This window comes from Leptonotus elevatus, chromosome 17 (assembly GCF_054856555.1).
Source record: "Leptonotus elevatus isolate MCC_2025b chromosome 17, RoL_Lele_1.0, whole genome shotgun sequence".
NCBI lineage: Eukaryota > Metazoa > Chordata > Actinopteri > Syngnathiformes > Syngnathidae > Leptonotus > Leptonotus elevatus.
The window spans coordinates 13,295,484-13,310,410 of NC_141255.1; the positions used below are offsets into that span (position 1 = coordinate 13,295,484).

Genomic DNA, 14,927 nt, shown 5'->3' on the forward strand with positions numbered 1-14,927 from the left:
ATTTCTGGTCTAGTGCTGTCACTATCAAATATTCTTAGAATTGATTTAAGTATTGATTAATCGACTAATCTGATTCATTTGAATTTTGCATTAAAACAAATTACAAAAGCATTTTTCCCCCTGATTACTGTTTATCAACTGGTGATTGATGTTGTACTAAAAAGATGTTTGCAAATGTCTTATTTTGATTAAAACACACTTCCATGAATGACTAGAGAAATCAGTGAACAATTACTACTGAAGTGCTGATATCATGAAATCAGAAGATTTGGACTATTTTAAATTTAAAAAAATGGCCCAAAATGATTACTCGATTATTAAATAGTTGTCGATTAATTTGATAATTTCTTACTTATTTATTCGATTGCCCAATTAAACGTTGACAGCTCTATTCTGGTCTCTATATATCTAGTATATCTGGAACTTCCACATAACTGAAGCAAAAACAACAACAACAACAACAAAAAAAAAACTGACACACCAGAGATCCATTTGCGTCAAAACACCAAAACCCCTTCAAACATTTAGATGATACAGCCCAATTGAGACCGCTGCTGCAGCACACGTGTGTGATTAGCCTACTTTTTTTGAAGAGGAAGTGTGTCATGCCAACTCTGGTGGCTCTGCCATCATACAGATCTGATGACCTGGCACACGTGTACCGTCACAAGTGCATTGAAGGGAAAACAATGCAACGCGGATGAAAATTGTGTTGAAAAAATGCTGATGCAATTTTAAATGAATTCAGTCACACAAACACACACACACACACGGACAGATAAGTCGTCTTTGTCCCGCATACAAAGGAGCGTAACAGAGCTGGGTTTGATCTCGGCCGCAAAACAAAGACTTGTGACGTGTGTGTGTGTGTGTGTGTGCGCGCGTGTCTGTGTGTAGCATCTGATGCCTGTGATGGAAGTGTATGTGATCGAATGTAAAATCTGGCATAGAAATCTGGCAACTTCTTGATATAGAGGGAATACCGATCCCCCTCGACTGCCTCTCTTTCATCATCAGCAAAATCCTGCATTTTTGACCCACATTCTGCGCAGGAAAAAAAAACTAAAAAAACAACACATCAATCCCACTGCCCCCTCCTGGAAGCATCCCATGGGCATAATGGCTAGTCAATGTACACTTCACAGGGAAAGCCATCAAGACCTGGAGGCTTAATTACTGGAGACTAATAATTACACACACCTCCATTGTCAAAACCCCCTCTTGCCGCCTCCTTTCTCGTTCCCTCTTTTCTTCCATCTCATTTCTAAGGATAACAGAGAGGAGACGAATGTGACATTAAAGTCAGTAGGAGAGTGTGAGAAGGAAGGGAGGGAAGAAGAGAGAGAAAGGAGACATAATGGCGTCTCTGTGTTTGCTAGAAGGCCATGAAATCTCCCGAGTGACTGCAGGCATGTACAGTAGCGCTTGGTGAAAGAGCGAGTGGGGAGGGAAGGGGCTGCAGCGGTGTAAAAACACTTCTTCTTACCCAAATGCATTATTGGTGGGCATGAGAGAATACGACATGCCAAACCAAGACTTGACTTTGGGTAGCTTCTTCTCCGTTTCTGCTTTCCAAAGCTTGTGAGAAAATAACAGGCAAGAGCAGTGCTCCTCGTTACCATGTAATTTAGTGTGAAGCTGCCCATGATTCAACATCCCGAAGCGCCAAATTAGTATCAATCAATGGCTAGAAATACTTGTCCAATAAACTGACTTTCTATTGGCCCTTTTTTACCATGACGTCACACGGCCTTCCGGATGGCAAGAGTACAGACAGTACCCAAAAACAAAACAAAAAAGAACCCTTCCACGTCATTTAACGAAGGCTGAGAGATTGAGAAACCAGGGGTAAATGAGGATTTTTGCCTTCTTCTCTACCGCCATAGTTTGAATTTTCAATGCAAGCCAATTCCAAGCCAACATGCTCAACTGAGCATCAAGGAGTTCTAAACACACCTACTATCGGTCTATCACAGACCAGATGAAGACAAAAGTAAGAAGAAAAAAAGAAATTCCCAAGTGGGAACTAAAAGCTATTTTAACTCATTCACTGCCATTGACGGCTATAAACGTCCAAAATTAATTTGAACTATTTTTATTAGTTTAACATTTTGTCCACTTTTGTTAACAATAGTATGAAAACCTAGAATTTTTTTTATTGTACATTTAGAACAGATATGAAATTTGTGATTAATCGCAAGTTAATTAGTGAAGTCATGCGATTAATTACGATTAAAATCTTTAATCGCCCGACGCCCCGAATTATTCATAATCTTTTTTTTTTTTCATTCACTGCCATTGACGGCTATAAACGTCAAAAATTCATTTGAACTATTTCTATTAGTTTAACATTTTTTCCTGACTGAGGAAACACTCAGAGAAGCATAATGGAACTTAAAAGAGAAAGAAGCCCATCAAACAGGTCCATCTGGCCGTTCTGACGGAGGAGAACAACTGAAGGCCGTAGTGGAAGATGGCAAAGCCTTGAAGAGAGGCTCTTAAACCTGAACCAACATTAATGAATACATTGAAATTGGAACTTCAAACGACTGCCGGCTTTTATAGATTTTTCTTGTTTGTACGATTGAAAATGGAAAAAATTACAACAGCAAAAAAGAAAAAGAAGGCAAAGACAAATCCAGGCATCCCTGGCTACAAACGCACAATTTATTTCAAATCAAAAGCTAAAGGGTAGCTGATAACGCTGTTAGGTGAAATGTGACCTAACACAGGTGCCGACTTTTTGACTTAACCACAGATGATGACGGAAGGGTTAGCAATGCCCCGGGCCCGCCGCGCACCGACGACATCGTCAATCATATTTAGATTAAAAAAAAAAAAAGATCACAGGGGAGCACAAGACACCAGGGAGTTTCCCCTGAATCATTAGTTATCTATACAATATAAAACATTACAAAAACTTGAAAGTGCAGGAGCCCAATGAGTGTCACCTCCCTAAAGTCAACAAAAGTGCACGGATCCCTCCGACTGGTATCGCTGACTCGCGCAACTGTGGCAGCATCATTGATTCATTTCGTCTACAGCCTTTTTTTTTTTTTTAACCATGAATATTTTCTTTTGTGTTGGTCAGAAGTGTTTCAAAGGCGTTCGGTGCCAACAGTGCAGTCACAAGCATGTGTTTGTGTAGCCATGAGGACGCATACAAACAGCATCAGTACTGCTGCCCGGTGCGGTGGGTGCTCTCATCTCAAAGACCCTTTTGTTTGCCCGAGAGAAGCCAAAAAAGGGAGCTTCAGCATGACTGGCCCACAGGGGCTTCGCTGAGTTCTTGTGAGCAACAGCACAAAGGGCTGTAATGTTAATAGTCATAGAAAGAAGAATGAAAATTAACTCATTCACTGCCATTGACGGCTATAGACGTCAAAAATTCATTTGAACTGTTAGTATAATTTCCCCCCCGTTTTTGTTAACAAGAGTATGAAAACCTAGAAAAAAGATTATTGTACATTTTGAACAGATATAAAAATTTGTGATTAATCATGAGTTGACTAGTGAAGTCATGCGATTAATTACAATAAAAAAAATCTAATCGCCTGACACGATTTAAAAAAGAAAAAGAAAAGATTATTACAAATTAGGGGCATCAGGCGGTTAAAATTTGTAATCGTAATTAATCGCATGACTTCACTAGTTAACTCACGATTAATCACACATTTTTACATCTGTTCTAAATGTACCCCCAAAAAATACTAGGCTTTCATACTCTTGTTAACAAAAGTGAAAAAAAGTTAAACTAATAGAAATAGTTCAAATGAATTTTTGACGTCTATAACCGTCAATGGCAGTGAATGAGTTAAGTGGGGGGGAGAGGGGGGGTGACCTTATATAATGCCACCTCAAGGATCAATAAAGTTTCGACGTCCCTCCAATTCACTAGAAAAGCAGATGATCTGAAAAGGGGCAGCCAAAAATAAGAGACATAAAAACACAGGACAAGGCATGACAAAAAGTGGAGACTGATCATGTGGAAGGAAGGAATGAAGATAAAAGATGGAGGAGAGGAAGGGCGAGTTAAAGGCAACATGTTATTTATAGATTTCCAAGCCTGCCTGTGGCATAGAAATGTAAACACAGCACGTGGTGAGCCATTCTCACCCCACATGACGGCCTTCGGGACACAAAACAAGACAGATTGTCACGTCTGAGTGCAATAAAGTGTTTGCGGTGTTTGAGGTCATGACAAAGGCAGGACATGCTAATCTTCAATTACAAAGGATGAGCCTTCAAATCAGTGGATCAAGTCTGCGTCGTTATCAATCCACAAACACACGGGCGGCCATCTCGGCGAGGCGCTCGCAACAATGCGATCTGGACTTAAGCCGGCGAAGGTGTGCGTGAAAGCGGCCAATCGTGACAAGCGCTGAACAATCCACCTCTGCGCTGTCGCATTATACCACTAATAGGAAGCCGCGGTACAGTAGCTAAAAATAGCCCGTTTGCCCACATTGTGCAGTTTTTGTCTGTACTGACGCAGTGAACAAATGATGTGGAGCGCAGAGGTGACGCATTAACATTGACGGCGCGCGTCTTTGACAACACGCTCCCGACATCATCCGCGTGATGTGTACACTGCGTGCAGTCGTTTTGCTGTTATGCAGTGGACTGGAAGGCTATTGCTGCAGTCCGGTAAAAGCCTTGCTTCCATTCTGGTGTTGACAGAGTTGCTGGACTCGACTACTGTACTGATTCACTTTACATATAAGAGCTGCATGAAAAGAAGATGTTGCTCCGGTGACATTTACAACAATTCGTTGGGGTATTTACCAGGCTGCTACTGGCACCAACCTTTGTCTACGATCGCTTGGGTTCCAAGGTGTAACCTGCCAACAGAGTTCCAAATGTCTCCACTCGCCACCGAGGGCCTGAGGAACAGGTGCTAGGTCCGTAAGGGCCCCAATGTTAGGTGATTCGCTCCAATGAGCACTTTCCTGTCCTCAGGCCAAGCCAGGTTCCCATGAAGACCTTGGCATCTTGTTACATTGTACCTAAGCAGGCTACGCTCCAATCCTCATCTGAGTTATGCAATGCTAATGTCAAAAAGAAAAAAAGAAAAAGAAAAGAGATGTTTGGGATACTTAACCTTCCTGTTGCTATTCCCAGCTTCACATTAGCTGTGAGATTACAGTACAGTGGGTTTCCTTTGACATCTACTGGGAATGATAAAAATGATATTTAACTCATTCACTGCCATTGACAGCAATAGATGTCAAAAAATTAATTTGAACTATTTCTATTAGTTTAAAATGTTTTCCATTTTTGTTAACAAGAGTATGAAAGACTAGATTTTTTTTTGTACATTTAGAACAGATATAAAAATGTGTGATTAATCGTGAGTTAACTAGTCAAGTCATGCGATTAATTACGATTACAAATTTTAATCGCCTGTGCCCCTTAATTTTTAAATCCTCTTTTATTTGTTTTGTTTTTAAATAATCTCTTTTTTTTTCTTTTTTTCTAGAAAAGATTATTAAAAATTAGGGGCATCAATTTTTTATCGTAATTAATCACATGACTGCACTAGTTAACTCACGATTAATCACAAATTTTATATCTGTTCTAAAACAATTAAACAAAAATTCTAGGTATTTATACTCTTGTTAACAAAAGTGGGAAAAATGTTAAATAGAAATAGTTCAAATGATTTTTTGACGTATAGCCGTCGATGGCAGTAAATGAGTTAAAAACTGTACTGTGGACTTTCTTCTCCCCCATAAACTGTGTGAAGAAGATGACACCGGTTGTTCATTTGGATACGCAAATGTCACACAGAGTGAGGATACTTAATGGAACTGCTCCATTCACAGGGGTGGGGGGGTGGGGCACTTTAAAGGTGTGACTCGATTGTGTTCTTTGATGCTTGCCACAGTATATCCTGCAGGCAAACAGCACTGGAGCTCTCTCCCTGCTTGGTTTTTAGTTGAGTTTTTATTGACAAGTCAATAAGCACATGATCAGAGAATGGGAGTACTTTAGGCACAAATGTGCCTGATTTAGGCTTTCAGTTAACCCTTCAGATCCGCATTTTTTTCTGCTGGGCAAAATTACTCTTTTCCCCACATAAGAACACCAAGGAAATGTTTTTTTGGGAGTTCTCGTGTTTTTAGTTGTTATAGTGGACGTCAGGATAGTATGGCTGTAACGTGTTGTAAGCTTATATGCAACATTTTTAACATGGGCATCATGCAAATCAACTTGCAGTTGTGATTGGTTATGTAAGTTCCAATCATGAACCAGAAGTGTTGACATCATCCAAATTGTGCGTTTTAGACACTCGAATATGTCATGTGCAACCATCTATGAGTCTGAAGGGGTTAAAGAGGAAGTCAACCCCCCTAAAAATTCTTGACAATGATATGTTCTATGCAGCCCCACCAGTCTAAATACAGTATTTTATTTAATATTGCGTTAGTGGAATATGAGTTAAGCAGCAAAATCCAGCAGTTTTTAATCAATATCAGAAGGTGGCCATTTTGCCACTTGCTGTTCGACAACAGCCATTGCTCAGGTCAACCAATCACAGCTCAGCTTCAGAAAACAGGTGAGCTCTGATTGGTTGTTGCCTGAGCCCTGAGCAACTGTGATGTTATATCTTCAGTCGACAGCAAGTGGCAAAATGGCCGCCCCCTGAGATGGATAAAAATTGCTGGATTTTGCTGCCAAAACAAATAATTTCAAAACCTTTTCCACCATTTATATAGCTTATCATCTGAATTATGTAGCACTCAACAGATTTTTCTTCTTTACAAGAGTGGAAGTGAAAATAGATAACTGAAATAAATGAAATAATGTCGGTTGCCCAAGTGTGCACACCCTCTTAGAACGGGGATGTGGTAAACCAGAACATATTGCCCACATTTTGTTATAATCCAATGAAAACCAAAATTGAATTGAATGGTCATAAAAAGGTATGTTTAGTGAAAACAAAACACTGTTCATCACCAAAAGAACGCCATACCTACAGTGAAGCGTGATTCGTGACTGCATCATTTTTTGGGGCTGTTTTACCGCAACTCAAACTGGGGAAGGCCTCCGTCAAGGCAATCATGAACCACTCATGGAACACTTTCACGGTTACACTGTGAAAATTAAGAAAGTAATTTCTGGGGACATTTGGATGAAGTGATACTGAAATATGTATATTTTATCCACTTTCTTTGTTTTGCCTGAAATTTGCTGGCCTAACTGACAGGCAATGATGAATCGACTAGGAAGAAATGAAGATAATTAAAGCTACCTGATGGAGATTAAGATAAGGGAACGCCATTTTTACGTAAAGAGCAGAATTAGAGTACAAAAATCTTGTACTTTTGCATGCTTGACAGCTACTTCACTTTTACCTCCCTCAAGCACTCAAGGGATGTCATTTGTGCCAATTTGTCAAACTGCTACCTGTCTGGAAGTCTGCACCGAAACACCTGCCCTGCTTAAATGTGCAAATGGAGGGGCGCTTTCATTCCATCTGATGTTATTTCATCATGAATGAGCAACGGCTTGTTTATACACTGATGTGACCCGAGAGCATGTGTGTGAAATCCCCGTCTGATGCCGCTCCAACAAATGCCACTCTTAAATCCCCAGATTATGAGCCAATCTCCCTCTCCCGACTCAACCCACAACGCACACGCATCTGGAAGAGCGCCATGACAATGCAGACAATGTGACTTGCGGCGCACAAGTGTTCAGTGGAATGCGTGCGAGACAAGTTAACACGCACACACATACGCATACTACAAGACCGAACATCCCTTCTGACATCCAACCACACTCATGGAGGATGGCAAGCGCACGCACTCTATCATTAAGTGCCTGTGTCACATCAGTCTGGTGCGGTACACACACATACACAGACAGGAAGACCAATCAAATAAAACTCGCACCGCGCTCGACATTCCTGGCATAGTTAATCATTTTGTCGTGTGAATCACGCATCACCTCCTCGGATTGTATTCATCCTGAAGTTGCAACAAACTGCTGTACTCAAAAACAGTAGACCATCGGACGAAATCTTGATGAGTGCCCACAAAAAAAGGAATATTTCAACGTGATGTTAACGAGGGAGAAAGAGAGGGAAAACGAGAGAGCCGGAGCGGTTGTCAATAGCAACAGTGTTTTAGTGGCTGATCATAAAGCAAACAGTTTGCGCTGCAGCAAAGCATTGTGGGAAATGTTGACGCCTTACGCAACACATGACAACTGTTGTGGTGCGTTTTTAAACATAAAATTATTATTATTAATTCATAATGATGCTCTGTTTTAATGTTTGCTTATTATAACTATACTTGGCCTTCCACCCACTTTCCAAACACATGCATATTAGGTTAATAGAAGATTCTAGACTGTGCATAGGTGTCGATGTGCGTTTGAATGTTGGCGATCAGTCCAGGGTGGTATGCTGCCTCTCGCCTAAAATCTGCTGGGATAGGACGATTATTGCGGTTAAGATGGTGTAAAATTACAATTACAGCTCACTGTGAGGTGAACCGTATGTTTATTGGGACATTAACGCTGCATTGTCAAAGAGAGCAAGCCATTTTCAACACTTATATTGATCAATCATATGAATGAATGAATGAATGCCTACTTGAGAACAGAACAATACATTTTGTGGGGAACAAAAAAGACATCGCCAGTGACGCGAGCATCATAATAAAGTAACCGAAATATTTTGGCATTCACACAAAAGGAATGATGACTATAATTGTTAAATGAATAACTTTACCAAAGTGTCAATCAAAACTAATGATGCTTCTAAAAGCAGAATTTGTTAGCGTGTTAGATCAGGGGTCGGGAATTTACGGCCCACTTTTGGCAACTTGTCATTCGTGCATTTAAAAAACGGTATTTTTTAATATTACATGGTGTTTGTGTTTGTATATTTGGTATAAATCTCAGAGGAGAGGACTTTATATTAAAAATAAAAATAAAGATATAGAAGCATTCCACTAATCTTGGTTATGTGAGGGCCCAACATACGTTTCTGTAAAATATTTCCAGTCCCAGGAAAAGATATAAACAGATTATGTACTCTGCTGTGGGCTGGTAGACATGTTCTTTTTGACAAGTAGGCCCACCCTAATATGTGAAAGTTTAGAGCAGGGGTAGGGAACCCCGATCCTCGAGAGGCCACTGTCCCGGCTGTTTTCCATGTCTCCCTCCACCAACACAGCTGCCACATTATCAGCTTATTAGCAAGCTCTGTAGAAGCCTGATAATGATCAAATCAGCTGTGTCGGTGGAGGGAGACATGGAAGAATGGCAGGACAGTGGCTCTTGAGGACCAGAGTTCCCTACCCCTGGTTTAGTGGATTGTAACTTTAAATACATGGCCAAATATTGCAATGAACCATTTATACAAATATTAATCAAATAGGTCAAAACACCCGATGGAGTTCCGTCACGTGGCACACTAGATTTTCAAACCTGAAAGCGTAATTGTGAGAGACGCTTGACTGTCATCCATCAATTTCATAAGAGACATGGGTCTGTGTGTGTGTGCGTGTGTCTGAGCTATATTCCTACTGTATAGTTCTGTATGCAACACGCAGATCAATACAAGTACTTCTATATGGCTGAACAATGGACTGGTGGGGGGACGTCATGGTAATGACTTTGTCCTCTGGGGGTGTGCTACCCTCAATAACCAACAGCAGCATACATGCGGATGTGGGTCAGAACACACACTGGTTTAGACACATGTAGACAAATTAATAGGTTGGAAGCAAATTGGGGTCAAACAGCACTACTGAGACATGCATCCGTCAGTTTCGCAGATGAAGTGGGAGCAGGTGCAACTCATGTAAAACATGCATCATAGGTATGCAAGAAAAAGGCAGAAGCTGCATCTTTTTTTTTTCAAATGCATGTGCAGTAATAAAGCTTTGGTGTTGAAAATAAGTCACTGGTTTTCGAAATCCGACTCAAAATATGTGTTGATAAAAGGATACTCAACTTAATAAATTTGACTTAAATCACTTAAAATTGGAATTCCTACATTTTGTGATACACGCAGTAACTGAACGGCAGAGTAAAGGCATACATGATGTAAACAAACTTAAATATTTTCACATCACACAACGAGTTACGCACTCTGGGGGCAAAACGGAAGGCATTTGTCAAATGTCAAAACAGCATATTCAGTGTGGCATCTCAAATTCCTCGTGTTGACATTTTAGTCACCACAAACCACTACTGCTCTCGCCTTTGTAGCCGAATTTACTGGAACGTCACGGACTCCATTATAAGACAGTGCTGACAGTTGCCACAGTCGTATTTTAAGAGAATTTTACCTGTAAACGGTGAATTCCGTGGTTTCAAGCGGACCCTCCGGAGCTGCAAGGCCCGGATGCCCTCCTCCGCTGTATCCGCCCACAGAAGTAGACCGAAAAACACAGCTCCCGCTCGGTTCCGGTTCCAATCGTTCTGGTAAAGAAATGAAACAACGCCTTCAGAAACGCAAAGAAGGGATGAGGCAAAGAGTGACTGAGCGAACACCTCCAAAATGCTGTTTTTGTTGCTGCGGGAGCAGATTAAAGAGTCTAGAGAAGGATCTCTCCAGTTCCACAACCGACTGTGGGGACGGGAGGGGTGCAATCAAGCTGGTTGTCATCATGCTGTACACAATACTAAAGCAACTTCCTGTTTGAGTAAAAAATAAAAATTGCAACAGCGTCCGGTTAGTTAGGACTAGGAGAGAATAAAAGTCCATGGTTTATCACGATCGTGAAACCTTCGCTTTTAATGAATTATTTTGTTATATTAAAATGTAACAAAATACACAAGTATTACATACAGTAGCCGACCCTTTTGTTGGTTTTCTATTTCCATTTGACAAAGACAGTGACTAACCTATTATGTTACGTATAAATCTCAATAGACAGTTTAGTATTATTGGATCATTTCCACGACTATATGGGGAGAGATTTGTCTCAAAAATATTCACACAAATAAAAATTTTCACATGTGGTTTTCAGATCCACAAACAGTTTCGCGATTTTCACATGAGGACGAATGGTCCCCCGTAGCATGCAACCACCAGAACACTGACAGTTTAATAAACAAATTGTCAAACGCAAGCCCAAAGTCTTCAGTTGTTGGTGACAGGGCGCCCTCTTTTGGAAAAATGGAAACACCACAGTAAATTATACTCTAATACAGTTTCGCAGACCATTGGTAGAATTCGGTTAAATTAATGAAGTTGCGATGTAAATAATATTGCTATAGCTGTTTGTAGATGTGTGATATATCAGAGTACTTTCACGCCCAGCAACAACAACAACAAAACATGACGTGTTTCGTACTTTGCTATTTGACCTACATTCATAATGCTGCTGGCGATTGTCCCAAAGTGACGGGCCAACAGCGCCTTATAACCGGCCGAACAATGTCGCGAGCAGCAGAAAGGCTCAAATTGATGATCGGACATTTCGATCGGTCCTCCGCTGTGGTCGTATCCTAATTTGTTGGATCTTTGCAACCGGGTGACGACCACATTTTATGTAGCCGAGAGCTGTGCACCGAGCGGCGGACTGCGTAGGCAGCACAGGCCGGGGTCCCATCGGAGACAAGTAGGCCACCTGGATGATCGTTTAACGATTGCGCGTAACGATATTTCTTATTTATTTTTACTGCATAATTAAACATAATTACCAATTTATCCCGACAAGTGCCAGAGCTATGCACGTTGTAGTACTAGCTTACCAGCCAACTCAACGCTTTATTGCAAAGTCTAATGTTTTTTGTACGGGTTTATGTTTTAGTTTGTTATTCTATGCTCAAGTAGGGTATTAGATAAACACCCGTTGCAACGTTGGACCAGCAAAACATTTTGTTGCTGTGTGTTGCAACAAGACAGGTGCGTCTGATCTGCATCAGTTATGTCCAAATGCATCATGGGAACAATACAGAATGATCCTCCCATTACTTGATGCACCGTTCAAAAAAAGTTACATGAAAAGTTCATATGTCTGCTATCATCCTTAACACGAGCTCCACCAGGCAAAACCGACATCGGCTCTAACCTCCACCCACCAACCCCACAACCTGAGGTAAGGGCGCACCTTTTGATTTAGCTGGGAGTCCATTTTATGCAGGTTCTCATCATTTGTACACTTTATACATGACAGCTTTGTCACTCAACAACTGATCAAATCTATTCTCATTGCTTTACTTTGTCAGATACACGCTCGACAATGACCTGCTGAAGCCAGAAGAGCGGCTCTTCTATGAGCAAAATGGGTTCTTCGTTGTCAGGAATCTTGTGGCTGATGAGGACATCGACTTGTTCAGGTGACCGATTGCAACTTAAACGTCAGGAATAGAAATGATGCACGACATGGAGTTAATTACCTGCGTACGGTATTTCTGTCCTCAGGAAAGAGTTTGAACGCATTTGTCAAAAGGAAGTCAACGTTCCCGGTCTGGTGGTAATGAGAGACATCGCCATCGCCAAGTCCGAGTTTGTTCCAGATCAGAAAGCCGTCACCAAACTCCAAGACTTCCAGGAGGATCCCGAACTTTTCCGGTACTGCACCTTACCACAGGTAAAAAACGCATTCTTTCACACTGCACCTCGAACAGTAACCAAGAAGTTAAAGCTGACCTTAATTCTGCCTCGTCAGATCCTGAAGTATGTGGGATGCTTCACTGGACCGAACATCATGGCTATGCACACCATGCTCATCAACAAGCCTCCCGATGCAGGTATCAGGATGCTGCTGAAGTTACAACCGCAATGGGGGAGTTACAAAAAGGCTCATTTTGGGGGTCCGTGTTTGCAGGAAAGAAAACGTCCCGCCACCCGATGCATCAGGATCTGCATTACTTCCCGTTCCGACCAGCTGACCGGATTGTCTGCTCCTGGACGGCGTTGGAGCGGGTGAACAGGCAGAACGGATGCCTGGTGGTCCTGCCGGGAACGCACACGGGCACGCTCAAGGAGCACGACTACCCAGAGTGGGAGGTAAGGTGGGCCAAAAGTAGGTCTTGTAAATACATTTCTTGAAGTAAGGAAGGAAATGAGGAAAAGATGCAAGATGAAGTAGGATGGATGGAAGGAAACGAGTGAATTTCCTAATTGACACAATGTTTAGGGTGGAGTGAACACGATGTACCACGGCGTGCGCGACTACAACCCGCAACACCCCAGGGTGCATCTGGAGATGGAGAAGGGGGACACGGTCTTCTTCCACCCGTTGCTGATCCACGGTTCTGGAATGAATCAAACGCAAGGATTCCGTAAGGTACGTCACTGCTCAGAATGCATTTCCTCTCAAGTCCTGAGAACTAATACCCTGAAAAATGTCAAGTGGGCTGGACAACCAAATTCATTGCATCGTAAATCTCATAATTCCTGAACATGGATTTTGGCGCCTGTGCTCTTATTACGTTCCTGTTTTCCAGGCCATCTCCTGTCACTACGCCAGTTCCGACTGCTATTACATCGACGTGAAAGGAACCACGCAGGAAAATATTGAGAATGAAGTGAATGAGCTCGTATCCAGAAAATACCCTGGGGTTGTCGATATCACCTTCCAGGTAATTCCATCATTTCAGTTACACTGTTCTGAAAATAGTACCAGACATGGATTGATTTATTACGGAAGCGTATTGCATTCACTTGAAAAAAAACAACTCCTGTTTTTCTTACTAATTTTTGTATTAGTATTTTTTTTCATTTTCAGTTTTTCTGAATATTTTTTTTGTTTTACTGAATATTTTTTGTCTGTCAAAAAATATTCAGAAAAACAGGAGGGAAAATTATTCAGAAAAACGGGGGGGGGGGGGGGGGGGTATTTAAAAAAAAAAACAGAAAAAAAAATATTCCAAAAACAGGAGAGAAAAAAATTCCGAAAAACAGCTGGTGTTCTGTTTTTTGGAGTATTTTTTTTTTTACCTCTGAACTCCAATTGACTTGTTGCAGACTCGCTAATAGCGGAAGCGGACACTTTCCCGCATACCTCCATATGCAATAAGATGGTCATGTTTACTTACTGGCGCTCAATAAAGGAATGAATGTGTATACTGTATTGTGGTTTGTTCTCTAATCTCTGAGGGAAAACCCTTATATTAAATATTCAGAAAAACTGAAAAATTATTATTTTATAAAACAGGGAAAAATTACTCAGAAAAACTGAAAAACAAATATTCAGAAAAACCGAGGAAAATAAAAAAAATTTAAACAGGAAAAAATGCACACAAAAAAATAGGGAAAAAATATTCAATAAAACAAAGCCCCCCCAAAAAAATTTGGCAGAAGAACAGGACTTTTATTTTTCAAGTAAATGCAATACGCTTCCGTAATTTATGGCTACAATATTGTGTGTAAATATAGTACTGGAAGCATTTTTTTTTTTTATGACAACAAATTTGTCTCCCCCTGCAGGACACATGGGCTTTCCGAGGCCGCCTGGTGCAGGGGGAGAGAAGCGTGCTATAAGACGAGCTAACAAGACAACTGAGGAAAATTGGGATAATATAAGAAGCAACGGGATGCGTTCACTTGACTTAAATCACTGAGCTTAAAGGCTAATGGATGGAGATAAAATCATTTATTTTCTTTGTGAAATAATTTAATAATTACCGACTGCAGTGTCAATTTTGGCTTGCTGTAGCACTAAATTGCACTTTGGTTCTGTCCTTTTAGAGCACATTAAAAGTTATAATTTGTGTACTTGCAGGTTTGAAAAAGATGGTCGGTGGTATGTTGCTTCTGGGAGGAAAAAAAAAAAACAATGTGCAAGTGGGAAAATATATTACTTGAAACCAATCGTTGTACTCAAACTGCCTTACACTGGATTTAAGGGACACTTTTTATGTGATGAATGTATACTAACTGTTTTTACCAAGAATAATGTTTTAATTAGTAATAAACTATGGAATTGCTGCTTGAATCATTGTCATTTGCGTTG

The 14,927-nt window shown here is 40.9% G+C and overlaps 2 protein-coding genes across 3 annotated transcripts in view; one reads left to right on the forward strand and one right to left on the reverse strand.

The window, feature by feature from the left end:
* cdk17 (cyclin dependent kinase 17) overlaps positions 1 to 10,630 on the reverse strand; it is a 29,225-nt gene extending 18,595 nt beyond the window's left edge. Inside the window, exons 1-2 of one of the 2 annotated variants that reach the window (XM_086058461.1) lie at positions 10,513 to 10,630; positions 10,308 to 10,440 (exon numbers count right to left, since the gene is read on the reverse strand). The gene's annotated coding sequence lies outside the window, so the exon portion shown is untranslated. Of the gene's footprint in view, positions 1 to 10,307 lie in introns of both variants that reach the window. The other variant, XM_086058460.1, reaches the window with a different exon arrangement.
* Positions 10,631 to 11,166: 536 nt separating this feature from the next.
* Positions 11,167 to 14,909, forward strand: phyh (phytanoyl-CoA 2-hydroxylase). Its single transcript, XM_086060335.1, has 9 exons — positions 11,167 to 11,467; positions 12,016 to 12,065; positions 12,196 to 12,306; positions 12,392 to 12,560; positions 12,639 to 12,720; positions 12,798 to 12,979; positions 13,110 to 13,259; positions 13,420 to 13,554; positions 14,402 to 14,909. The coding sequence occupies exons 1-9, from the start codon at positions 11,252 to 11,254 to the stop codon at positions 14,453 to 14,455; spliced, it is 1,149 nt and encodes a 382-aa protein (XP_085916461.1). The 5' UTR covers positions 11,167 to 11,251; the 3' UTR covers positions 14,456 to 14,909.
* The last annotated feature ends 18 nt before the right edge of the window (positions 14,910 to 14,927 follow it).